At 44.4% G+C, this 27,057-nt stretch overlaps 2 protein-coding genes and 1 long non-coding RNA gene across 4 annotated transcripts in view; 1 reads left to right on the top strand and 2 right to left on the bottom strand.

Annotated features, from left to right (window-relative positions):
- DNAH6 (dynein axonemal heavy chain 6) overlaps positions 1–1,302 on the top strand; it is a 119,567-nt gene extending 118,265 nt beyond the window's left edge. For both annotated transcript variants that reach the window (XM_083592576.1, XM_083592577.1), the window contains one exon: positions 695–1,302. In XM_083592576.1, coding sequence (XP_083448702.1) covers positions 695–798 — 104 coding nt within the window. In that variant the 3' untranslated portion in view covers positions 799–1,302. The remainder of the gene's footprint in view (positions 1–694) is intronic.
- Positions 1–27,057, bottom strand: part of LOC310753143 — a 254,263-nt gene that overhangs the window by 46,343 nt on the left and 180,863 nt on the right. The gene's annotated exons all lie outside the window — the stretch shown is intronic.
- LOC310752670 (neuronal acetylcholine receptor subunit alpha-7-like) overlaps positions 1,693–27,057 on the bottom strand; it is a 112,379-nt gene continuing 87,014 nt past the window's right edge. The window contains exons 9-10 of the mRNA XM_083593568.1: positions 13,591–13,700; positions 1,693–3,499 (exon numbers count right to left, since the gene is read on the bottom strand). Of these exons, the coding sequence (XP_083449694.1) occupies positions 2,978–3,499; positions 13,591–13,700 (632 nt within the window). The 3' untranslated portion in view covers positions 1,693–2,977. The remainder of the gene's footprint in view (positions 3,500–13,590; positions 13,701–27,057) is intronic.

The following is a 27,057-nucleotide window of genomic DNA, read 5'->3' as shown; positions in this document are numbered from 1 at the left end:
TAGTGAGCTTCTGAGTTTCATATCCTAAACTCTCTTAGTTGGCAATTGCTGCCACCGTGGCCACTCACTTGACAGGGAAAGAGACCTCCCTGACTGCCACTGTGCTCTCTTCCCACCCCTTCTCCTTTGTGGCTACTGTAGCCATGGTGGGAGTGGGATTATTAGGGTGCATTTACCTTTGTGTATGTCCCTTTTGCCGCTGTCCCTGGTTTCCAGAATGCTGGGAAACGTGCTTTCCCAGGGGCACCCAAATATTGTTGGTTTCCCTGGGAAGGTTGCAGACAAGCCATAGCAGGGAAAGGAGGGGCTTCTGATGTTGCACCAGCCCCTGGGAAAACTGCATCCCCCAGGGACTGCCTTGGCCTTATGCACAGCTATGCAAGGCACCAGGCACCAAAGAGGGGAGGGAGGAAGCCTGCCCTTTTGCAGTTTGCCACCAAAGCACACCACTGCCAGGGAGTGGAGGGAAGGCCACTGGTAAGAAGATGGAAGGGGACTGGAAATGTGGGTGGGAGAATCAGGTCTGTTGGTATCCTAGCCCTTATATTCAGGTTGCATTCAGTCTTAATGGAATAACTGAGTTTAACTACTTATTCCAGATTTCATGTACTGTACTTTATACAGGTTTTAATGGTTACTAGCTTTAGAGCCAGTGGACACATGGTAACAAAGTTCTTGTTACTTTTTGAATTAGGTCATTCCACCAATTTTGTGGTCACTGTCTTATTGCCTTCCAAAAGGCCAAGTGACTATTGGATCTCCAAGGGCTCTGCGTTGCTTTGCCAGCTGAACGAATAGTTGGGACATGGTTGCTGTCCACCAGCATAAGTCTACATTGTGCTTGCACCGTATGGCAGGTGCAGAGTTGTAAAGTTGCATCAGTGTCGTGCTCATCGCATTGGTATGCTATATAACCACACTGTCAGAACTGTTTCTCCCTTTCAATTGATTTTTTATTTGCATTAGACTTCATGAATAAGTTGGATGTAGTGTTCATTTCCCACTGCTCTCCTTTGCTTTTCATTTACTGCTTCTATATTTTATGCATCGGTAGTACCTTTTTTTCTTTTTTTAAGCCTACTCCTATAGTATGTTCATGTTTCAAATGAAGAAGCATGCTTTGCATCAAAGGGATAACATTGCGAATCCTGTGCTGTAAGCTTTTATATCTTGGTTTCTTTGCGAATGCAAATTGCTTATAATGGGAAAAGTTTCTAAGGAAAAAAAAATGCAATCGGCAATTGAATGGCTAATTCCATTTTGTCTGAAAAATTTATGCAATAAACGTTTCCTTTTCACACACACGTGCACACCATAATAGTTATTGGGAGGGGAAGGAAATAAGCAATGCTTGCTTGTCTCTATTTTCAATATGACTTGGCAGCTTGCAAAAAAATAGGGAAATGTTACATTCTGCAATAGATTCAATAATAACAAACTCCTTTACTGTACTCATGTTTGTATAAACTTTGTTCTTCCCTGTATAGAAGGCACATGGCATAAGAGTGTCAACTCATCATATGATGATGACAATTGTCACATCAGTTTCTGGTCATCAGAAGCCCTTATCAGGTGACTGATGTCATGAGAAAATATTTTAGGCTGCAGTCCTGACCTCTGGGGCTGGTAGTGGCAGGGCTGGTGCTGCCTTGCCACTCACACTGGCCAGAATGGAAAGCAGGGGGAGGAGAGGGGGAAATGCCCCATGCCTGTGCCAGTTTAAAGGCTGGCACATCTAAGAGGCCCAGCTTGGACCCATTGTTGCCACATGACAGCAGTAGGGCCGGCTCAGGATCCATTCTGGGGCGTTCCAGTGGCAGGAATACCACCTTCCTGCCATGTTGGTGGGTGCCTTGGGGCGCTCCTCACCACTGTGCTCCCCCACAAACGGAGCCAGTGGAGTCAGGGAGGGCTGGGACCAACCTCCTCTCCCAAGTACTGCAGATCATGGGTTTGGATTGCTCTCCTCTGCAGTAGCTATAGCTTTCAGCAGTAGAGCTCTCTAGCATCTTAACGGGCTTATAGGTCAGCTGAATGCTCCCTTACACATTGCATTCTATGACAAATAGTTCCTTACACAAAGGTATTTTGTGTGCAATTAGGGGGAATGTGTATCCAAACCTTTGCTCAGATACACATTCAGATGCCTACCTGAACACGCACCTGATTTATACCCATCTTTCTCCACCCAGCAAGTGATACACATAATGCTTTCTAAACGTTTGGGACTATGTACATCCTAACCGTCTAGAATAAATAAGCATTAGACCAATACAATTTAATGAAATTTGATTATGTATACAAACACATTTGCAGCCTTAATGTGTAACTTAGGGAAATGTGATAAGTTGTCATTCCTATGAGTATGTTGGACACCGAAAAACATTTTGAAGATATTCCCGGGGCAAGCTGGATAAATATTTCAGACCATCACAATGGTGATAAAAGCTAAAACTCGCCATTTATTTGGCAAACCGCAATATCATTCAAGGCAAAAGTGATACATTACCATAGATGAACTTTGCGTCAGGATGCAAACAAAGATATGGAAAATGACACATAACGTGTTTAAGGAAATGACAGCAAATAACGTGTTTAAGGAGAGATTTACAAATGCAGCAAAATGTTCACTAGTGTTTTCCTAGTAGCACTTATACTTGACTAATTACTTGGCAACGCATATGTCGTATATCAGGTTTCATCTAATATTTATCAGAGATCATGACCACGAGTACAGGGAGAGGACACTGTTTACAAAACAAGTAACAGAGCCAGGTACTTTAATCCTGTACCTTGTAATCTCTAATATTGGGGGAGACAACTGGATGCTGAAATTCATTCCAACTCCTTTCCTTTATTGAAGTCGGCACACAAAGTGCACTTCCCAATTTTAAAATCTCATTGTTTAACAAAATTAATGGCATCAATTCGTAATCCCCAATAACCTTTGGGAGTTTTCTGTTGGTTTTTGAGATCCTTATGTGAAATCTTTTGTAACAGCTTCAATGAAATTTGGAGCAGACATTAGTATTGTGAGCGTGCAGATGATGGCAAAGAGTGAAAACGCCACGAGGCACAATCTGTCTATGACAGCAGCAGCAAACTTCCATTCACTGCAGATTTCTTCCCCTTCGTCCTGTTTTCGGAAACGGGCTGCAATGAACTGAACTTCTTCCAGGATTTTCACAATCACTGGGATAGTGTCCATTAAAACTTTCCTTTGAGTAAGCTCGGCATCGTCAGGTGAAGAACTGGGACCTTTCCCACCCCTATCGCTCATATCACTGTTCTGTGGGCAGCAAGGGTTTTCCATGACATGGTAGCTGTAGATCACGTTGCCGTTGCTAGATTGGTGTCCTGGTAAGACATTCATTTCTACGCTGCTGACGCTTGACTGGTGTCTAGAGTGGCTGTATTTGCAAGAAAGGGGTCTTAAGCTCTCGCCAGGTTTTTTCATTCTCAAAAACCAAGCACACCAGTTCAGCAGAACTACACGAACCTGAAAAAAAATACAGAAACTATCAGCACATTTCTCAGAAGCTTTGAAAGACCAACTTTACAACAAATACTAATTGCACCAAGAAGCATCAGGGGAAATGTGTTTTGCAAAGGGATTTTGCCATTCTATAAATTTCTGTATGACGCGTCATAGATCATGACTATCTAGAATGAAACAAAGATGTCAGGAAAAAACAATTTTTGTATTAACTGTTCTTCTACTAGACTTTTATGTTTCAGGCCACTAATCTGGAAAATAGATGCCTCAGGTGCATTGCAAGAGCTCTTTTTATAGTTGTAGTGGAAGCAGTCTCTATTGAGTACTTACAAGAAATTAAAATTGGTTAAGAAACTTAACTACTGGAAAGTGATTAAATTATTGAAGTCAAAGAATTTAAATAGGGTTGAACTGTTATCAGTCTTAATCCTTTAATGTATAGCAGTGTGAAGGAGTATTCTATTTATAAAGAAAGTCTCTTGGATTATCTCATGTAGGTGATAGTGGTATAGATTTCTCTGGTACCTTGTATAATCACAGATTACACCATCTCTATTGAGTATCATGTTTGAGGAACCTCATACTTTGTTGAGAGCTAATTGAATCCAAAAAGCTTGGAAAATGGGACCTTGTGTCCAGCCCCAAGGGAAATTAGATTAATCAACTACATATCAAACATGAAGAGGGATCTCTCGCTTGCAGAATAGTTTCCTGACACAACTAGACAAATATCTCTCACCGGTAAGGACCTAGCCTTGAATTTTAATAGCTTACCTCAAACCAATAGTTTTAGAATTCGAATAAATGCAATAGAGAAACAAAATGCTGTACTATACCCCCATGTAACATTAGCCTGTGGCTGCTGCTTCTACTTTGCAAGTTTCCCTTGGGAATGGGCAACGAGAGAAGACATGGGGCGGAGGTTCTGGCAATCCTTTTTCCCAGTGTTCAGTCTGCCAGCAGGATTAGAGTCCCATGTTAATAAATAGTTCTGAAAACCTGCTTGGCCAATAGGAGCTTCATGAGAAAAGAGTCTGCTATAGTGGGGTAGGAGAGCTGAAAATAATGCCAATATATTTCACATCCAACGACCCCCTGTGGTTTCAGATAGTACATGGGTAAAGGTACCCCTGACAGTTAAGCCCAGTCGTGTACAAGTCTGGGGTTGCGGTGCTCATCTCTCTTTACTGGCTGAGGGAGCTGACGTTTGTCCACAGACAGTTTTTCTGGGTCATGTGGCCAGCATGATTAAGCCGCTTCTGGCAAAACCAGAGCAGCACACGTAAATGCCGTTTACCTTCTCGCCAGAGTGGTACCTATTTATCTACTTGCACTGGTGTGCTTTCGAACTGCTCAGTTGGCAGGAGCTGGGACCAAGCAACGGGAGCTCACCCCTTCACAGGGATTTGAACCGCCAACCTTCGAATTAGCAAGCCCTAAGGCTCAGTGGTTTAGACCACAGCGCCACCCGCATCCCTTACATGGGTAGATGAGTCTAAAAAGCCCGGGACACAAATTTTCATGACTCTCTAGCGACTATGGTGGCTCATTTACCAGAAGTAATATCTGGGGGTGTTGCGAGTGGGGCTTGCATGTGTGCCCCTGCCCCCATCTCTGGTTTAACCCTAGTATTACAATAGAACCTTAAACTTGCTTGCAGGAAGCAAGGATCCATTGTTATGTTCAGACGACAATTTTTTTCCATGGAGTAATTCCCAGTTTGAACCCTTTGCAACTAAGGAGGTGGGTTGATAGGAGATCCCCCAATTTGTTATTTGAAACTAGGCATACCTCTAGAGGCAGAATTTGGTACCTGGCAGGTTCCACACGGGTGAAGAGAAGTACCTGGGATAACAGACCACTGACACCTTTCAAGCATTCAGGTAGGTGGAAGAAAAGGTGAGGACTGGGAGATTGTTTTCAATCTATTCCTGGTATATAGGAGCACTAGGAGGGAGGGGAGTGGGTCATTTCCTGTGTGCTTGGAAGATACTGTGAAGACTGCTAGGAAATGCAGAAATGAGGCCATTACACCAAGTATAAAGGATTTTAAAAGGGATGGGTGCTTGTTTTCAGTGCCTGCTCCACACTATTAATAAAGTAGCCCAGAATCCTGGATCTTTACAACAACAGAAAATGGCCAAAGTATTTAGAGCTCAGATTAATAGAAGCTCTAGCCTGATACTGAAGGATAAAGGTATGGCCTTTCTCAAAGGTTCTATTGGCACGCATTGATTGTTGAAGCGAGTGAATTCAGTTCTACTGATCTTTTTTCTGATCTATATCAAAAGTGCTCTCGGGCTTGAATCTTTTTTACTCCTACAGATCGCAATGGAACAAGAAGCAGCAATCCAAATAAGTGAACCATACTTTGATACCGCATCTAAATTATTTGAGAAATTTCCCTGACCCTACTGCATATATAACAATTGTCTAACCTCAGCACACACAAAGAAACTACAAAGTTCTTTTTAAAAATTGTGTTATGGAATAAGGGCGATTTCTAGCAACAGAGAAGACAAATTACATACTTATCGAATGCCATACCTACTCAAGCTTTTGTAATCATTACCTGGAGGGTAGGCTTTGTAAAAAATGCCCGAGGTGAATCATTATCTCACTAATAATTGGAGTAAATGTTGCTAATGATGTTTATGTCCAATAAATGCAAACCCACATACTGGCCAGAATCCAAAGATCCATGTGAGCTTTCAACTTGCTTTTTCCCTCAAACACTGCCATGTTGTAAGTAGAGAATTTAAAACAAGAAGGAGGGGAAATTGCCTTTGTGAAGATCAGCCATATGACAAAGGCAGCTGTATCTTTATAGACAATTTGGTCAAAAGACTCCACTTTGGGTTAGAAGTTATCTACCCTATGTAAATTTAAAATCTTCCTTGGGTAGACACACACATAAATCCTTTTCTTGTTTTCTTATGACAGGTGGTGGTGGTGTCTAACCATTTTTGACCTGAGGGACACATTCACCCCTGGCTAGTCTTCCAGGGTATCCAAATGCCAGTAATGGTTGTGGTGACCTCCACTCTTTCTGATACGCAGGCATATAACACGTACAAGAACATAGCCCCTCTTCCTCAGCTCACCTATGAAGGTCAGCTGATGATCAGGATGAAGTTACTGTCGCCCCTCTACTCATCAAATGATGGATCTGATGGCCCAGTAGGAGGGCATTGTGTATCCGCGTCAGTGCATTTGGCTCTGCCCATCCTAGGACTATGCCTACGTTTACATATGTATATATTTGCTACCACCAAATCGGTGGGGTCTTCCTCCAGAAGGGGGAAGGTGCTTGGGACGCTGGATCAGGCCCCTGAACTGGAGGTTAGCAACTGCTGTCCTATGCATCATGCTTTGAAGTATTTTACAATAACCAAGGAAGATTTAATGGCCCATTGTTGTGTGTGACATTCTGCAACCACAGCAGCACGAGCACCCAAATCATTCTCTTCCCTATCCTGATGTTTCTCCCTGTTTTCTAGGCAATTTGAAGTTGCTGTAAGAAGCGATGGGTGTTGCTCGGGTCTCTCAGAAAACTCTGGAAATCCTGTGATACATTTAAATTCTACTGCTGCCACTATCATTTGTGCTGGAGCTCATGATAGACTCTACCCCTGCTGCCACAATACTACATTACCCTGGGATTTGAGGTTGCCTTATTAGAATAGAATGCCCTTTTTAAATACAGTGGTACCTCGGGTTACATACGCTTCAGGTTACAGACTCCGCTAACCCAGAAATAGTACCTTGGGTTAAGAACTTTGCTTCAGGATGAGAACAGAAATCGTTCTCCGGCGGCGCGGTGGCAGCGGGAGGCCCCATTAGCTAAAGTGGTGCTTCAGGTTAAGAACGGACCTCCGGAACGAATTAAGTACTTAACCCGAGGTACCACTGTACTTGTGAATGCCTTGTAAGTATTTGAAGGGTCTCAATGAAACATTCTCTATAAAAGAGGGGGTGACCTGATCCCCAACTTATCAGGTAGGGGCAGTTAACTGGAAGTACAGGGAGATTTAGATTAGATCCACCTTTGGCTCAGGGTGCCTACAACTGGTTGTTAGGGGAAATAGGTCCAGTCAAACCTCAGTTCCCAAATGCCCCTGTTTTGGGACATTTTGGCTCCCGAATGCTGAAAACCCAGCAGTGAGTGTTCCAGTTTTCTAACATTTTTTGGAAGCTGAATGTCTGACAAGGCTTCCACTTGAGTGCAGGAAGCTCCTGCAGCCAATCAGAAGCCGTGCCTCAGTTGTCAAACATTTTGGAAGCCGAATGGGCTTCCGGAACAGATTACATTTGACAACTGAGGTTTGACAACTACATGCACTGGGCTAGCATAACCAAATTCACGGAGGAAAGCACTATTAGCCCTGACAGATCACCAGATGCTGGGGACAAACAAGAGAGGAAGCCCTTGTTGACTTACTGTTTCACTGGTAAGCTTTGCAGAAGTACCCAAACTTCTGGAACCAGAATGCTGAACTGGATTCACTTTTGGTCTCTCCCAGTGAAACTTTCTCCTTCAAAACAGCTTTTCCCTGCAGGGTTCCAGTCCCATGTTTGCAAGGTGAATACAAGGAAGGAAACCCAGATGGTATGCATCTGGTAGCATGGACTAAGCACTGATGTCCTTCACTGGGAAGTTCAACAATAGCTAATAAAGTTATCTTCCGAATTTAAATGAGACTCTGTAAACAGACTGTTTAGCTCCTGAACTTTCAGAGAACATCTGTGACTTTGAAATGAACTCTACAACCAAAGGCTATCTAGAAGCTATTGCTCAGATTCCCACAGGGCCTCCTGCAGTGACATGTAATAGATACCAACAGGAATAACTCTTGGCATTCCTGCCTGCAGCTCTTGATTGCATCATAGCGTTCAGCTCCCAAGACATCAATGGAGCCTATTGAACAAGCATGAAAAAGCACTAATGTGGCCCTGGTGGTGAATTTTTAATGTTAAAAAATTTCATAATATTATAAACTGACACATGAAATGAACTTATTATATGGGATGAAGCAACTGTTGGGGCAACCGCACAATATGAGGTCCCTGATTCTTCCAAATGATATTTATGTAATTAAAAAGCTGTCCGTAGTTTGTATTTAAAAAGTTATCCATACTTTACAGGCTTAAAAAGAGAAGGGGGGGCACCATAAGCTTAGAAAGTGGATTTTCTCATGGACCTAAAGTCCCAAGACTAGTGACTCTCTTTGACAGGACCTGATTTACCACTAGAAAGAATGGCTCCAAGTAGCTTTCTGCTTATCCCATGCTTTCTAGACACTGGAAGAAAGGTTTTGCCCTTGCCCTGCCACTTTCCCTGGGAAAACCCGCTCTTTAGTGATAAATCAGAGCCAACGTCAACCTAGAGAAAACCCAGTTGACGTTGGCTCTGATTCAGCACTAAAAAATGGGTTCCCCCAGGGGGAAGCTGTGAGCCAAGGGCAAGCATGGATGAGCCCCGAATCTCTCTGTGCCTTCAACTTTTTGGAAGCCGCAAAATCTCAAAAGGATCAAAAAATTGGCCCCGTATAAAAACTCAGCTGACCAAGTCCTCCCATAATAAATAAGGGCACAAACTAGCACAGCATTCATTTTAGCTGGACAGATGTAGCTCATAGGTTAAATAAAAATCTACTGAAATTAAAAATTGTTCCTAGAGATTAGTTAGGCACACAAAAAATTAACTTCCTTTGTACTGCAATATGTGAATGAGTGCTGAAATGAATTTGAGGAAGGAGAGTTCTAGTCAAACTATGTTTTTATCCTAGTACAAGGATTAGCACAAGGGGATTCCCTGCTCCCCCCCCCCAAAAAAAATCTGTTCTGTGGGAATGGGGGACCCGCAGAATAGATTTAGGGCATGTGTAAGGGAAGGAGAGTTGGAGACGGTTCAGTTGCATAAGAAGAAATCCCTGTGCTGACAGAGCAATCTGCTTAGCGCTACAGTGAACACAGCCCTCACTATTTCAATTTTTTTAAAAAAATCAATTTTAAAATGTATGCTTCACAAGAGAAATGTATGCTTTACCATGTAGATGATAAAATGGCAACCCAGTTGAGACGTTCCATTTGTAAAATGAACAGAGCCTGAACAAACTTAAAGCTTGATTTGCAACTTGAGTGGATTCCAATTAGAAACAATACTGGGATTTCTGACATTACGTATCCTTTTAATTATTCTTTCAAATTATTTTTAAAAAGCAGAGGAACCATGAAAGACCATTCAAAACGACAGTATTCCTCTCTAAAACATTCTTATTATAATATCTGTTGAAATACAATGTTTCCAGTGTTCAATATAATTTCTAAATTTACTTATTTCTTCCTTGCCTTTTTGGAACATAACCAAATGCAAATGCAATTATTCAATGTATTCATACAACTTTTTAGGCACTCCTCTATACTTGGCCTCGCGGTATGTTGTGTCTATGCTATTTACACTCCTTTGCCGGCAGCCATTGTTGTAATATTGGTGTTAATATTATTTAAATTCAAAGTCAGGGCAAGTGGGAAAGGGGGGATTCATTCCATTCCCCTGCTTGCTGCTGAACAGATGGCCAGCTCCATTTCAGAAAATATTATCCCAGCCCTAGATTGGACTTTTGATCCCCAGATAATACACCTGCACGACTATTTGCATGCCTATTTTCTCTTGCTGGATCAGGGCAGTGAACTTTATAATCAACCCATATAACCGGCAACATGCAAATTAACAGAGCTGTACATAATTGCTGCAATTAATTAGCTGCTAATAGCTAAAACGAAATAGCCAACATCAAGGCAAACTGCGGAATGTCCTTGCAAAAATTCATTGCAGGTAAAATTTATGCTGGTTAACCTCGAGTGCCACTCAATTAAGCAGTGGGATTTTGTTGGTTAGTGCTGTTCTTGAGGCAGCTCCTCCATCCCTCTTAAAATCGGTTATTTTTCAAGGTGAAAAATAATCACAGAACAATATGCAATTCATTATAAACACAAATGAAATCAAGGCAGCTCTCAGCTCCGTAGGAGAGACTATTTATGAGTGGGAGAGAAGCTTTTGAGACGAGAGTGGTAGAGAATCAAATTTCCAGGAAGAGAATTCATACTCCTCCATCGATGGGGAATCTGTTAGGATGGCTTTCTTACCTAGCAAAGAGCTACAGGGAGGCCTGTGAAAGAGACAGGTAACACGGCCTGCAAGAAGCCTAGCAAGAGAACAACAGTGCCTATGTGATGGGAATCACAAGAGCAACAGTCCCTCCAGCCGTCTTGGTTTGTATGAGAGAAGCAGCTTCTCAGTATTCTGTTAAGGTGTTCTTTTGCACAGCTACAGAGATGAGTCTACCTTCTACCTCTTCCAGACCACAAGCGAACATCCTCTTTATGATGTAGGCCTCCTGCGTGTACCAATTACTATTCCATCCCAAATTCACTCTATTCTGAACTGCACGAGGACAGCAATGCCAGAATCTCAATGCAATCCTCAAGGCTTTTGGAAGGTAATGCCTGGCCCCACAATCTTGTAAGCACAGAATTTCTAACTATGTTATTTCCGCTGAAACACATAGGGATAGCTGCTGGGGAAATTACCGTATTTTTCGCTCTATAACACGCACCTGACCATAACACGCACATCGTTTTTAGAGGAGGAAAACAAGGGAAAAAACATTCTGAATGAAACAGTGGATGTATCATTTTTGTGCTTCATGCTGTGGCCACAGACATGTGATCTGATGGTGAATTTGGGGTGACCCAATGCAAAAATCCTGAGAATTCCTGTGGATCCATGCTTTGTAACCACGTTTTTGCACCATTGCAGCCCCAGGCAACAGTGGGTGCGTGATTTTTCTGGTGCAGGCTGTAGCCATGGACATGCTATGTGATCTGATGGTGAATTTGGGGTGACCGAATGCAAAGATCCTGAGGATCCCTGTGGATCCATGCTTTGTAACCACATTTTTGCACCATTGCAGCCCCAGGCAACAGTGGGTGCGTGATTTTTTTGGTGCAGGCTGTAGCCATGGACATGCTATGTGATCTGATGGTGAATTTGGGGTGACCCAATGCAAAAATCCTGAGAATTCCTGTGGATCCATGCTTTGTAACCACGTTTTTGCACCATTGCAGCCCCAGGCAACAGTGGGTGCGTGATTTTTCTGGTGCAGGCTGTAGCCATGGACATGCTATGTGATCTGATGGTGAATTTGGGGTGACCGAATGCAAAGATCCTGAGGATCCCTGTGGATCCATGCTTTGTAACCACGTTTTTGCACCATTGCAGCCCCAGGCAACAGTGGGTGCGTGATTTTTCTGGTGCAGGCTGTAGCCATGGACATGCTATGTGATCTGATGGTGAATTTGGGGTGACCGAATGCAAAGATCCTGAGGATCCCTGTGGATCCATGCTTTGTAACCACATTTTTGCACCATTGCAGCCCCAGGCAACAGTGGGTGCGTGGTTTTTTTGGTGCAGGCTGTAGCCATGGACATGCTATGTGATCTGATGGTGAATTTGGGGTGACCCAATGCAAAGATCCTGAGGATCCATGCTTTGTAACCACATTTTAAATGGAGAGCGAAGGAAAAACAAAGAAGGGACATGAGGTGGTGTGCAGAGAAGCAGCTGGCTAAGAATGCAGGAGAGGGATTTAACGGGAGGGAGAAAAGAAAGGCAAACGTTTCCCCCCACCCCAGCCATTTCTTTCTTTCTTTCTTTCTCTCTCTCTCTCTCTCTCTCTCTCTCTCTCTCTCTCTCTCTCCTCCCTCCCTCCCACCCTCTCTCTCTCTCCCTCTCCCCCAGCAGCACCGGAGCACAGAGAGGAAATAGAAGGAACACAGTCTGCTTTCCTCTCTGCTTGCCTGGAGGGGAGGGGCTTTCCCTGCTCTTTGTTCCGTTTCAGCAAACACAGCAAGGAAACAGAGGCGGGTGGGCAGTAAGACCCTGAGGCAGAATGCAGGAAAGCCGCAGCTTCCTCTTTTCAGATTTCCCTTCTCCGTGAAGCGCGATTTGATTTTTGCCTGATTTTTCGGCTCCAGGGACCACACATTCGCTCAATAACACGCACACACATTTCCCCTTCCTTTTTAGGAGAAAAAATCTGCGTGTTATAGAGGGAAAAATACGGTAACCACGCGTTAGCTACAGGAGAGATTCAATAGGAATCCTCGCTTTTGATTTCTGGAGACTTTGCTATGTCAGTGGGCCTATGCCATTGTTTAAATTTTATGCTCTGCAACCTAAGGGTATAGGGCAGTATACAATATGATTATTATTACAGTGATACATCGGGCTACATACGCTTCAGGTTACATACGCTTCAAGTTACAGACTCCGCTAACCCAGAAATAGTGCTTCAGGTTAAGAACTTTGCTTCAGGATGAGAACAGAAATCGGGCTCCGGCGGCGCAGCAGCAGCAGGAGGCCCTATTAGCTAAAGTGGTGCTTCAGGTTAAGAACAGTTTCAGGTTAAGAATAGACCTCCGGAACGAATTAAGTACTTAACCTGAGGTACCACTGTATTATTATTTCCCTTGAGTAGCCAGTCATTTTAATGATTGCGTCATGTTGCGCCCCAAGGAAGTTTGATTTCACCACTGGAGGTGCACTTCATTGTCTCTTGAGACAGACAGATACAGCAAGATGTTGTTTTAAAATGTCTCATTTATATAAAAAAATTATATACTACTGTATATAAAAATATAATAACAAGAGTGGTTTACAACCATGATACATAAAACCATACAATCAAAAGCTTATAAAAATGTTAAAATCAGAAAGCGGCTAACTATTAAGCTATTGTAATGGTTTGTAAGTGGGAGGCATATGTATACTTTTACAAATAAGCAAATAAATATAAGCCAGGGACTCAAGTGGCCAAGTTGCCATCCATGCTTTTCGAGAAGCCTACACACTCTGGATGGGTCACAAATTGTGCAGGCTTAGTCGAAAGCAAATGGGAGCATATCGTATGTGAGACACCTTGACAGAATTGTGAGCTTCTCTTTAAAATATTCTGTTCTTTCTATCACCTCCAAAACAATTATATATATTTATGCCTGCATGTTTTTGAGATTCATCTGTTTGCACTTACCCATTGGGGCATCTTCCCAGCTTGAGGGTCGTGATGATGGAACTGAAGCACGAGAACCGTCACCACCACAGATAAGCCGACAATGACCATGATGCTTGCAAAATATTGTGCTGTGCATTAAAAGAGGGGAGGGAGAAGATAACAAATAATTACTTAGCCTTTGGGGGCTCCCAGAGCACTTGGCAACTTGGTTGAATTTTTACAGCCTTGACAGCAGGGTAAATGACATAAGAATATGCAGTGTATCGTGCATTGCAAAGCTATAGCTGTTAAACATTTGTCAATTTAACACACTTTAAAAAGAAGAAGCGAGAAACAAAATACCTACACGCTTCCTGAGTTTAACGGGATGCATCCTCTTTTAGTCTTTTCCTAAGTGGTTGTGTTATACCACTAATTACAGAATATAGACAATGTATCAATGTATTCTGTGTGCACGCCCTTGCCTTTAGGTTGACAACTTGTGGCCCTGTCTTCATTTTATGGGGATGAGACAAGGGGAAATGGAGGCAGCAGAAAGTGAGACAAAAAAGGAGGTGCCCCACTAGCCTTGCCTAACGGTAGCAGGTACACCTGACCAACCACACCTGAGGTTCACCCCACCCACCCTGCTTCAGGTACTCATTGCCATAATTGTGGACATCCATAGGTTGGACATGGGAGAAACACACATGCAGCCAGAAATGCTTTGAAGGTTTTTACTTTAGCAGCTGATCACACAGCGGAACTAGCCAATCGCTTTTCCTTTAAAACTCATTTACCCCCAGAGTCAGGTGATTAGTTACAGTAAAATAAAATAAAATATGCAAATATCCTCCACCACACAAACAAAACAGGCTGCCTAGTCTTTAGTATTCTCTAATATTCCACAGATGAAAGTAAAAACCCACTATTGTGTATTTGAAGTGTGCTTATTTGTCCAAGAGAAATCACTGTTCGAAGCACTGGACTTTGCTGAAAGCTCATCTCTGCCTCTGGTACACTGAATTGATTTACTCAGCAGCACCAGCATATATTAATTTTTTGCTCCAATTATCCCTATTTATCTACCACCACTCATAGATTTAATTCAATTTGTTGTGGCCCTGGGGAGGAAGCTGGATTCTGAAGAACCATATGAGCACACTAACAACATTTTAGAAAAGATATACCCCCAAGCCTGTTAACTGGAGGAGAGATCAGAAAAGAAAGGCTGTCTCTGGTAAACAGAATTGAGGTGTATGGAATTGTGGCCCCAATGTTAATATCAATACTCAAAGGAGAGAGAAACCTATAAAAAGATAATACCTTATTAGAGAGGTCAGAACTCTGCATTGGCTAAATTTGAACACCACAATAAGCTATAGTTTATCTTGTGAGAAATGAGCCTACTGGCCTCCCCAGGACTGAGGCAACCCCAGGGGCAGAGGAAGGGGGTGCGGTGGGGGCAGACCACCCCAGATGTCTTCACTGGAGGGGGGGACATTTGGCAGTCGCGGGCAGGTGGTGCGCCGAATTTCCGCCTTTGGCGGCTCGCTTCACCCCCAGCTGCAGGGCACATGCGCCACTCCATGCACCCGAGCAGCTATCCCGTGCCTGGGCAGCGCGGACGTATGCGCCACCCCTGGGCAACCCCCCCCTCCAGTGCATCATGACAATGAGTTTGGCCACTTTCACTTTCAATATAGCACAATTGAACATTACGTTCTAACCCTAAACTGTGGTTAGCTCTAACCACAGTTCAGTGAAATAAGCCAGCTTTGTAAACTATGGCTTGAAGTTGGCTTGTTTCAAACAAACCATAGTTAAAATTAACCATGATAATAGTAATCTTCATTGCGGTCCAACAACCCATAACATGGATTCAGAATGAAATACAGATTCATACAGACACCCCCCCCCCCAGGGAAGGAAGACCGAAGCGTTATTTGTTTAGTCATGGGTATGATTGACCATGATATGTCAAACAAATGACATGGAAGCTGAGATTAATCATCAACTACTACTTGCAGTACTACTTGCACCTGAGGAGGGAGGAGGACAAGTGTGAAAACCCCATGAGGAGGCTAGGCTTGTTCCTCTCACAATAAACTGTAGCAGTGCCCAAACACAGCCAGTTCCTCAATTCTTTCATGGATTTTCTTCTCTCACAATGCTGCAAAAGCTGGTCTGGCATTGATGGAGCCCAGAGAGATAAGAGGCCAGAATCACACATTGTTCATAATTCAACAGCCTCACAACAGCTGTCCCTTGAGATATGCTAGTCATAACACCATACATGTCTGCATACAAATGGACAGATCTGACAGGGTGGGAAGAATGAAAGAGGTACCACATAACTCTTCAGATTATTTGCTCTACCCCTTGGAAGACCAAGGGAAATGGCAGGGGATGTCGGAGTCCAAAGCAAATGTGGCATCCCTCCTTCCTCTCTCTCTCTCTCTCTCTCTCTCTCTCTCTCTCTCTCTCTCTTACCTATTATTTCCCCCTTGCCCCCTGCATGGAATTAGACCGCTTAATCCAGGCTTCCTCAACCTCAGCCCTCCAGATGTTTTTAGGCTACAATTCCCATCATCCCTGACCACTGGTCCTGCTAGCTAAGGGTCATGGGAGTTGTAGTCCAAAAACATCTGGAGTGCCAAGTGAGGAAGCCTGCCTTAATCTTAAGGGTTAAAGGCAGCGCCTACATAAGAAACACAAGCCTGAGAGCAATGTTAAATGCAACATGATACCATACATCTAAAGCTTTATGGGAAGTGTGGTCTACCCCTCACAATGCAGCAATTCCCAGCACCCTGAACCAAACTACATTTCCCAAGTTTTTTTGGTGGAAGCCATAAGAGCTACGCAGGCATAAAACTGGCGTAGGTTTCTAATCCAGATAAGCCCTGCCTGCATTTGCCCTCTCCCCATCTGCCTGCACGGCTGGAGGTATTAACTTTTAACGTTTGCAGCTAATGTAGGGAAGCAAGGAGTTCACCCCCTTGTGCTAATGCGGTGGGCGAGTCGCTCCTCCAGCTCCGCTGTAACTAGAGTGCCTAATGAATTTCCATTCTGCTCTGATTCATTCTTTGGAAAGTACACCGCAGGACTGCAAAATGTGTCAGGAAATTGAATTTGGACCACGATACCTGGACGAAAGCCAGGGATGTTGTATGTGATGGATGACAGGTGCCACCTGGAAAAAAAACCTCATCCTTGCCAGAGCTTTAATGCTCTTCTACAATGCTGTTCCACAAGAGCATTAAAAAAAAAAAGAGGTATATCAGCCTGCAAGAAGCAAGCAAGGAAAATAAAGCTGCCGCTGCATGCAATAAGAAAAGGAATAAGTCCTAACTCCTCCCCATCGCAAAGGCACTGCCTTTCAAGATGCAAAGCCGTTGCACCCAGGGTAGGCAATTGAGAGCATGTAGGTCAGGCGTGTGCAGGGGGAGAGTTGCTTTGGCACATCAGAGGTTGCTGGGCTCAACTGCCCACCATCCCCAGCAAGCATGGCCAGGATGATGAGAGTTGGCCACCTGCAACATCTGGTGGTGGACCAATGAGTCCCCACAGGTGACAGAGGTTGTGTCCAGTCTCATCACCTCTCTGCTGGAAGGGGAAGCTTCTTGCCTGCAAGACATGAGAAGGGAACTGCCATGTGCACTGCCAGAAGCAGTGCAGTGCAATGTTGCATTGTTAGAAGTTTATTTAGGGAAGTTAAAAAAAAAAAGACTGACGTTTTAATGTATTTTTAATGTCCTGTTGGAAGCTGCCCAGAGTGGCTGGGAAAACCCAGCCAGATGGGCGGGGTATAAGTGATTTTTTATTATTATTATTATTATTATTATTATTATATTTATTATTATGCTTCTTACTAATCGTGACACAGGCCTTGGAATCCTGTTTCTAGAAATCCTCACACTTTTCTCCTATCTTATTTCAAACTTCAAGACAGGGCAGGAAGGGAGCTTGCAAATGAACCACATGACCCATAAAACACAGGAACAGCAAAACAATAAATACAAAGGCAAAAAACATTTCCCTGCTACTGTAGGTCAAACTAGACATCCTGCAGGAGATCCATCATCAGGATCTCTCTCAGTTTTTGTTTTGTTTACCTCACAGCAGCCATGTGGGGTTTCTAATTGGATCTAGAAAGAGTGCTGGAACAAAGACCTTTTTAACCCTTTCCTCTCATGCTCAATTTAAATTGTCCTCCTGCCCCCCCTTGCCCCCCGCAGAGCTAATGTCATCCTCAAAAGAGCATCATTTTAGATTAAGGAAAATGCACAGGAGGAAAGGATTAAGCACACCCCTCCAATCTCCAGGTCTGCTTGAGTTAGATGTGGTTGTGAAGGGTTTTTTTTTAGTAGTTTCTAAGTTTGTTTTAGGTCTAAATAATAAATATTTGTAGAGGAGAGCACAAACACTTTAACTACCTTGTATGTTTCTTTTTGAAAAAGATTACACATCCGAACATGTTGGGAAGAGCAGAACAATAAATGCAGCTAATTTATTTCTCTGCTAAACACCATTCAGCACCATCCCCCTGATTATTATTATTATTATTATTATTATTATTATTATTATTATTACTATATTAGAATTTATGTACTGCCCTATACCCGGGGGATCTCAGGGCAGTTCACAGAATAAAATCAAGATATAAAACCACAAAATACCTAATAAAAATAAAAAACTACAACCCAATAGCCCCCCACCCAAAAAAACATATTTTAAAAGGGTATAGGATGTAGATTAGGTCAGGCAAAGGCCTTGTTAAAAAGGAACGTTTTTGCCTGGCGCCTAAAGGTGTATAATGAAGGCGCCAGGCGAACTTCCCTGGGGAGAGCATTCCACAGATGGGGAGCCACTGCAGAGAAGGCCCCTTCTCGTGTTGCCACCCTCCTGGCCTCTTGAGGAGGCACATGAAGGAGGGCCTCTGAAGGTGATCTCAGGATCCAGGTAGGTTCATATGGGAAGAGGTGGCCCTAGAGGTATTGCAGTCCTGAGCCGTTTAAGGCTTTATAGATCAAAACCAGCACTTTGATTTGGACCCGGAAACAAATTGGTAGCCAGTGCAGTCGGACCAGGATCGGTGTAATATGCTCAAACTGTCTTGCTCTGGAAGCAACCTGGCCATTGAATTCTGCACTAGCTGAAGTTTCCGAACCATCTTCAGAGGCAGCCCTACGTATAACGCATTGCAGTAATTAAATTAAATTAGCGGTTGCTTGAAAACAGGAGCGCCAGGTTCCAAAGTACATCACATTTAATTTGGTCCTCAAGAGGAACCATAGTGTCGTGGTAGGGACACCTCTGGGGCAGAATCTCCCTGATTCAACTCTTCCCCATGCTCTGAACTCATAGAGTAGCTGTGAACAAGCCACTGTTTCTAGATCTAAGCCTCCATCTGTAACAATGAGACAATAAATTATGCCTGCATCCTAGATCGTCTATGCGGCACACATAGGAAGAGTATTACTCTATAAACACTGAAGTAGTATTTACTGTATGTGCTCATTCTTTCAACCCTTTATTGTGGGCAGTAAGATGCATTGGCTTCAATTAAGACAAGGCAAAAAAAAAATAATCTCAATTATTTGGAATCACTAAAGACCTCTCAGGGCCTTTCTTCCAACAACAAGTTTTTTTTATCTAAACCAGATGCTATATTTCTTCATTCTATGCAACTAATTCCCACTACAGTTTTGATGGATCACAATACTTTATTTCCCTCTGTGTTCTAAACTGTTGCTTTTAGCGTTGATTGGAATGGCTGAATCTTTTAGAGATTTCTCTGTTCCAATTATAAGCAAAACTCCCTCTTCGCTGTGTAGAGGCCAAAACAAGTTGTGAATTAAAAAAGAACAGAAAACCAAAGCTATCATCAGTTCAGAATTCGACTGCTGGAGATAATATACCATTACAACCATTTCATATTTTTGGTTTTAGCATACAAATGTTGCATCCGCTAACGATTCCTCAGCAACCTAAGACTGTATTGCCTTTTATGTTGCTTGAGTTCATTAAGTGATTAATTGCGCTTGACTCCTGACAGTGTCATGGGACTCCCTAGAAGAAGCAAGGAAAATGGTTCAATTTCCCTGAGTATAAATTTTAAAAAAGCAAGAGCGAAAACAAAAAAACCCCAAGCTGGTAGACTGGTAGTAGTTAATTTCCATCTGCCAGGGCTTGCCAGGCTACATTCGACCCAGAAGCTCTATCTCCTGCTGTGTGGGGAAGGAGCGATGATGGAAAGACACTAAAACATGTTCCAGATCCTTTTTTTTTTCATATTGCTTTTCAAAAGCACATCAGAATGGCTCACAAAGTGTAAGAGTCCACTAGGAGTTTGGCCTTTCGGCCACCTGCAGACCAAGTGTTCCTATTTTCCAGGGACAGTCTCAGATTTACAAAAGCCACCCCAGTTTCTGATTTGAATGCCCTTTAGAAGACATCTGCGGGCAGCCCTGTATAGGGAAGATTTTTAATGCTTTACTGTGTTTTTATATATGTTGGAAGCTGTCCAGAGTGGCTGGGGCAACCCAGTCAGAGGGACAGGATATAAATTTATATATATATATATATATATATATATATATATATATATATATATAATGGAATGTTGTTGTTGTTTAGTTGTTTAGTCGTCTCCGACTCTTCGTGACCCCATGGACCAGAGCACGCCAGGCACTTCTGTCTTCCACTGCCTCCCGCAGTTTGGTCAAACTCATGCTGGTAGCTTCAATGACACTATCCAACCATCTCATCCTCTGTCGCCCCCTTCTCCTTGTGCCCTCCACCTTTCCCAACATCAGGGTCTTTTCCAGGGAGTCTTCTCTTCTCATCAGGTGGCCAAAGTATTGGAGCCTCAGCTTCAGGATCTGTCCTTCCAGTGAGCACTCAGGGCTGATTTCCTTCAGAATGGAGAGGTTTGATCTTCTTGCAGTCCATGGGACTCTCAAGAGTCTCCTCCAGCACCAGAATTCAAAAGCATCAAATAGGACACCTCTATTTCCACCAGAGAAATGTTGGAGGGTATGCAGTGGAGCTTTTTCAGTACCTTGGAGAGTGCTCTTGTATTGCATTTCCCATCTCATGAATTCTCTGCAGGAAAGCAGTGCCCAGCTCCTGTTGACCAAACAATATTTTCCTGCTTTTCAGCAGAAGCTTTCGGAATGAATAGTATTAGCTTGTGTGTGTGTGTGTGTGTGTGTGTGAGAGGGAGAGAGAGAGAGGGGGGGGGTCTCAGAGCTGCATTGCGATTGGCCTTTCTGTGCAAGTACCACATGGAGGGTGATCATCTAAGTCCCTTTGGAGCCATTGTTAAAATCTGGACTTTTCTATTTCAAAGTTTTCATCAGGGATCAGGCCACATAGCCTTTTCATTTGCCCACAGAGCACATCTTTGCAACAGCTGAACGTAATGCTCCCTGGCATGTTGGAACGACACAGTCCACGGCTAATTAGCAATCTTGTTTACCTTCGTTTCGAATTTGTGAGGCTTTAAGTCTCCCTTCATCTTTCCGGCAGCTTGTATATAAACCAGAGGAGGCCGTGCTAGAACCTGCTGCTGTTTTTATCACAGCAACTCCCCATCCTGTGGCAACGCAGCTGTGGCATTTACCCTGCCTACCCTTTTCAGTTTTGTGGCTCGCAGCTATTGTTCTCAACCTCAGACTTGCGACCGGCACTCATGCATATGTGTGAGTATGTGCGTGGGGAGGGGAGAGAGAAATAGATTTATGAGGGATGAAATCACCATCACAACCTCTCCACTTCACACTTTGGGGAGGGGGACGGGGAGAAAGAGAGAGAAGCAGAGGCTGCTTACAGGCTGCCAGATTGAGGGCATAACCTGTAAATCATGAGCCAACTGACAAGTCCCTGCAGTTAAGCTTGCTTGAAGCAAATGTTCAAATGTACGAGGCCTTATTCGTTTCGGATCCCTTGGCTGCGCATATTTCTCTGGTGTACGAACCTAAGTTTTCCCATTTGTGGCTGTCAGGAAAGCTACAAATGGGCCAGGGGGGCTGCAGGAAATCACAGCAACTTCTGTAGAGAGGCCTGGGAGAATGAGAAAACAGGTGCATACCCTCCAACATTTCTCCGATGAAAATAGGGACATCTTATTCCATAATAAGAATGATAACAATATTATGATGTATATACTCCATCCATCTGGGTTAAAAACGTCCCTCTACAGGGCTGCCTTCAGATGTCTTCTAAAGGTTGTTTAGTAACTTATCCCCTTGGCTCGGGGGGTTCGCTTAACTCCATACCCTCCAACATTCCTCCAATGAAAATAGGAACTTCCTAAGGAAAAGCAGGACGTAGGTGGCGCTGTGGGTTAAACCACAGAGCATAGGGCTAGCTGATCAGAAGGTCGGCGGTTCAAATCCCCACGATGGGGTGAACTCCCGTTGCTCGGTCCCTGCTCCTGCCAACCTAGCAGTTTGAAAGCACGTCAAAGTGCAAGTAGATAAGTAGGTACCGCTCTGGCGGGAAGGTAAACGGCGTTTCCGTGCGCTGCTCTGGTTCGGCAGAAGCAGCTTAGTCATGCTGGCCACATGACCCGGAAGCTGTCTGCGGACAAACGCCGACTCCCTCGGCCAATAAAGCGAGATGAGCACCGCAACCCCAGAGTTGGTCACGACTGGACCTAATGGTCAGGGTCCCTTTACCTTTACCTTTAAGGAAAAGCAGGAAGGCTTCTGTAAATCTGGGACTGTCCCTGGAAAACAGAGACACTTGGAGGGTCTGCGGAAAAATCCATATAGATAGGCACTTTGTAACAAAAACATGTTTAGCCTTTCATTGTAGCTCCTTGATTTTTGTGGGTCTCTCTCTCTCTCTCTCTCTCTCTCTCTCTCTCTGTGTGTGTGTGTGTGTGTGTGTGTGTGTGAGAGAGAGAGAGAGAGAGAGAGAGAGAAAGAGATAGCCACTATTTTGAGGAAGACAACGTTCAGCCCCCTATCAAGGAACTGCATTTTTTTTCAAGTGAGATGAACTGAAGCTTCTAAATGAAAGTACTACTGAGAAGTTGTGGGGGAGGGGAGAGAGAGAGACAGACTTTTGGGAATGGACAAAGAGAGCCTGTAGCAAAATGGTACTGGAACTAACGCAACCAATAGCAACAAAACATGCAGTGGAGGTAGATGGGATATCGCATTGTCTGCTGACTGGCTCAGCTTGCAACCAGCCCCCTCAGGCTTCGTAGTTTCTCCCAGATTCCCCAGTCCAAAATAACATCAAAATAGTTCACACAAGTTGCAGAAGAAACGGTAAAACTATCATTGGATTGTGCCACTTCTGACTCTGCAGATGGGGGAATCGCATGACTAAATATCCCTCCATGAAAAAAAAACCAAAACCCAACAACTGTGGACTGGCAACTAGATTTCAAAGAGAAGCACCCTAATTAGCCTTTACATTGACATCCTCGTTTTGAATGCAGAAGGGTTTTGAGGTTGTTTTGCCTCATGGTGAAGCATTAAACCATACGTCCGCCTACCTGCAGGCTACATACTCAACATCAAAATTCACAGAGGAGAGGTTTGTGGAGCAAATTCATTTCAGCGCTAAAATAAACATTCCCTTTCCCTCCAGCCCCCTAAGGCCTGGTTTTATGTATGCAGATGTGTGCTTCAATTTCCTCATCAGAGATTTGTCTCTCTGTAGAGGGAAAAGAACAATAATGTACTCTGACTTATTTCTTTTTCTTTTTTTTAAGTGTATCACGAGTGTTCATTTCACTGCAGTACAATGCTACCTGATCAGCATAGTATTGGTGGGGGGGGGGTGGAATGGCCATGTCACATTTCAAATGATCCGCAGCACACTCTTTCCCCTACACAGAGCTTGATCGCCATGTTGCAAAACCAACTTTTCAAGTGATGCTGAGGAGATTTTTAGGACGTGGGGTTTTTTGCATGGGGCTTGAAGGCTGACCCCGGAGTATCAGACAGCCCATCTTGAGCACTGCAGACATATTTAATTAACAAACAGTATTCTTAGAGACGCGGGTGGCGCTGTGGGTAAAACCTCAGTGCCTAGGACTTGCCGATCGCATGGTCGGCGGTTCGAATCCCCGCGGCGGGGTGAGCTCCCGTCGTTCGGTCCCAGCTCCTGCCCACCTAGCAGTTCGAAAGCACCCTTAAGTGCAAGTAGATAAATAGGTACCGCTTTATAGCGGGAAGGTAAACGGCGTTTCTGTGTGCGGCGCTGGTGCTGGCTCGCCAGCTGCAGCTTCGTCATGCTGGCCACGTGACCCGGAAGTGTCTTCGGACGGCGCCGGCTCACGGCCTTTAGAGCGAGATGAGCACGCAACCCCAGAGTCGGACACGACTGGCCCGTACGGGCAGGGGTACCTTTACCTTTACATTCTTAGAGAAGCTGTGCCAACGACAATGATGCTGGCACAGACGTAAAGAGATTATGACGACTTAAGAAAACACTAAACAGAACCTGGAGTTCTTAACAAAAACCCACCCAAAGCTCTTCATTTCCCACCTCATTCTGTTTGTGTAACTGTTTTAGAATAATTAGGATTAGTGATGCTTGCTTACTTGATAAGGACACAGGGACAAATGTTGCTGTGGCATTGATTACTCCCTCCTGGTACCAGCCAAACCACAGTTCTTTTACGTAAAACACTTTTTTCTAAACCAGGCATGCAGAAGCCTATCAGTAGCACACACTTATATCAGTTTTATGGAAGTTTAAATCCCATGCCTTTCCCTGGCAATGCAATTTAGAGTCGGGGCTGATAAATTTTTGGTGAAAAACCCAAGCCCCCTCGCAGAATGACAGCTTGCAGGATTCCTTGAAGGCCGCTCCCCATCCCCGGGGGGGGGGGGGGCAGTGTTGCGGGCAGGCCACACACTCTCCTCATGCACAGCGGGGGCATGGCAGTGCCCCTGCATCGTAGGGGAGTCTCGGCCACGTCATGCCCACGGCCGACCAATGCGGTCAGCCAAGGGGCCATGGCTTAGTGTATTGAAGTAGCCGCGTGCCGGGGCTTCTCCCTTTTGGGTCCATGTGTTTTAGTATTCGACAATTGGGGGTGGGGGGCTCGGGGCCTTGACTCACAAGAAGGAGAAAGACGCTCAGGCCATTTTAAGGCTGCACTGCAGCTGTGAAGCTGGAGCAGCAACAAAATACTTGCATGGTGTAAAAGATGAGGATTAATCGGACTGAGATGTTGCAATAGGAGGACTGTTAGGTTGTGCTGAAAAGCCACTTCTGAGCTGGAGAGGAGGTGGGGTTGTGGGCTTCACGCCCTCCCCCACGTGCGCGGGGGCTGGCTCACAGCCCCCGCGAGACTAAGGGAATCCTCGGCTGCGTCATCTCCCTTGCCAGCCAATCGGCTGGCCCAGGAGGCATGGCCTGCGCTATTTAGGGCCGGCGCGGCTGAGGATTTTCCTCTTTTGTTGCTCCAGCTGCTCCAGTTTCCCACCCCTCCCACCCTTTAGGTTTGGCTCTCTGACATTGCTATGGACTTCGGTTGGTCGCCGTCAAGGGGCCTGGTAGGAATTTTTTTCACTTGGCAAATTGGCTCCAGCCATTTGGTTTTTCGCCTACCTCGTAGCAAATCGTCACAACTTCCTCGGCGTTGGCGGTTAGGCATTGGTAGGGGTATTGTTATGCAGATGAGGGGGGGAGGAAGTGCCATCACCTTCCGCCATATTGAAGGGTAGTCCATTAAAGGATTCCGGGGGCGTGGCCCTGTCTGAAGCTTATGGAGGTGCGGGCCTAAGGCATGCCCCCAAGCGGTGACCCCGGGGGAGCTCCTAGTTGATGTGCATCAGCAGGACTCCCCCTACTGGCGGTTAACCCTTCCCGGACTTCAAGCAATCAGGCTGAAGCCGGATAGTCGATAGGACCAATGCCGAAGTCAATACCGCTCAATTCCTGTAACCAATAAAGTTGTGGCCAATTTTCGCCCATTAACCTAAAATGCTGGTGTCGTGTGTCTTTATTTCCAATGGGGGAGGCGGGAACTCGCCACACAACCAACCCCACAAAATCCCAGTTAAACCTACTCATCTCATTAGAAAGAAAGAAAAAGCTTTTGATCAAACCCTCCTAGGTGGAAAAGCCCTTAGGCAGCAGAACGTGGTGAGAGCTCTGAGATGGCAGAGTGCACTTCAGACTCCGGGGATCACATTTTTAATGTTCCCTTATGCTTGAACCAAAACAAACCTATCTGCAAACAGAAAATTAGCAGAGCAGGAAAAATGCTGGCCTAAAATGCACTGCCCTGATAAACTAGCTTTCTACTCACAGTTGACTTGGTTTTTAAACACAGTAAAATGTTCAGAGTGGTGCCCTCTACCACCTCCGAAGTCTTCCAGCTCATTATTCCGCATGAGAACATCTTAACTAGAGTTTCCAAAGTAATAGGTACTCTCGGGGCATCTCTATTAATAAGGAACAGAGCTGCAGCATAGGGGCCTTGTTTGGATTAGCACATGAGGCACATGCCTAGGTACTGAGATCCTGCCATGGGAGCAAAAGGATGCAGTCCAAATTACCTTTGCGCATGCTTCCCCATCATATTATTCTGCAAAAAGGAGTTCAGCGGTTTGAGCGAACGCCTGGCAATTACAAGCCGAAACGGAATGTAAACTCTGGTCCTTGGTGCACTCTTTGAAAGTCAAACAGCCAGGTACATGCATGATGCATTGCAAATGCGCAGAAAGCAAAAATAAAACAAGCCAGTCTGTGCATGCATTTCCTACAGTTGGTGGTTGCGTGCGAAGAGGTGATCTGAAGCATCAGTCTGTGGGATAGCTCAGTTGGTAGAGCATAAGGTTCTTCATCTCAAGGCTGTGGGTTCAAGCCCCATGTTGGGCAAAACGTTCCCTTCTTTTCAGGGGGTATGACTAGATGACCCTCATGGTCTCTGCCAACTGTACAATTTTATGATTCTAAACTCTGGAACTGCACCAGGCGTGAGGAACTTTTGTCCCCCCCCCCCCAGACGTTGCTTAACTGTAACCCATCAGCCCTTGTCCTGCTTGCAAACTTCCCAAGAGGGGTCTGTAAGGCTACTATGAGAACAGTTTGCTGGACTGGATGGGTCTTTGTCCTGATCTAGCCGGGCTCTTATTGTTTATTTACATTTGTTTTATTTATAAAATAATTATTTATATTGCCCTCTCCCAAAATATCAGGGGAGGGTACAGCAATCTTTTTTGAAAACACAAAAAACTAAACCTTTCTTGCCTACTCAAGAAAATTATAGCAACTCCATAGACCTGCCAGTTACAGATAGGTAGCCGTGTTGGTCTGCCATAGTCAAAACAAAAAAAATTCTTTTCCTTCCAGTAGCACCTTAAAGACCAACTAAGTTAGTTCTTGGTATGAGCTTTCGTGTGCATGCACACGAAAGCTCATACCAAGAACTAACTTAGTTGGTCTTTAAGGTGCTACTGGAAGGAAAAAAAAATTTTTTGTATAGACCTGCCAGCGTAAGAAATATTCAAGAGATGCACGGAG

This window comes from Podarcis filfolensis (assembly GCF_964270895.1).
Source record: "Podarcis filfolensis genome assembly, chromosome: 17".
In the NCBI taxonomy this organism is placed as follows: Eukaryota; Metazoa; Chordata; class Lepidosauria; order Squamata; family Lacertidae; genus Podarcis; species Podarcis filfolensis.
This window is presented reverse-complemented; position numbering and strand designations above follow the sequence as displayed.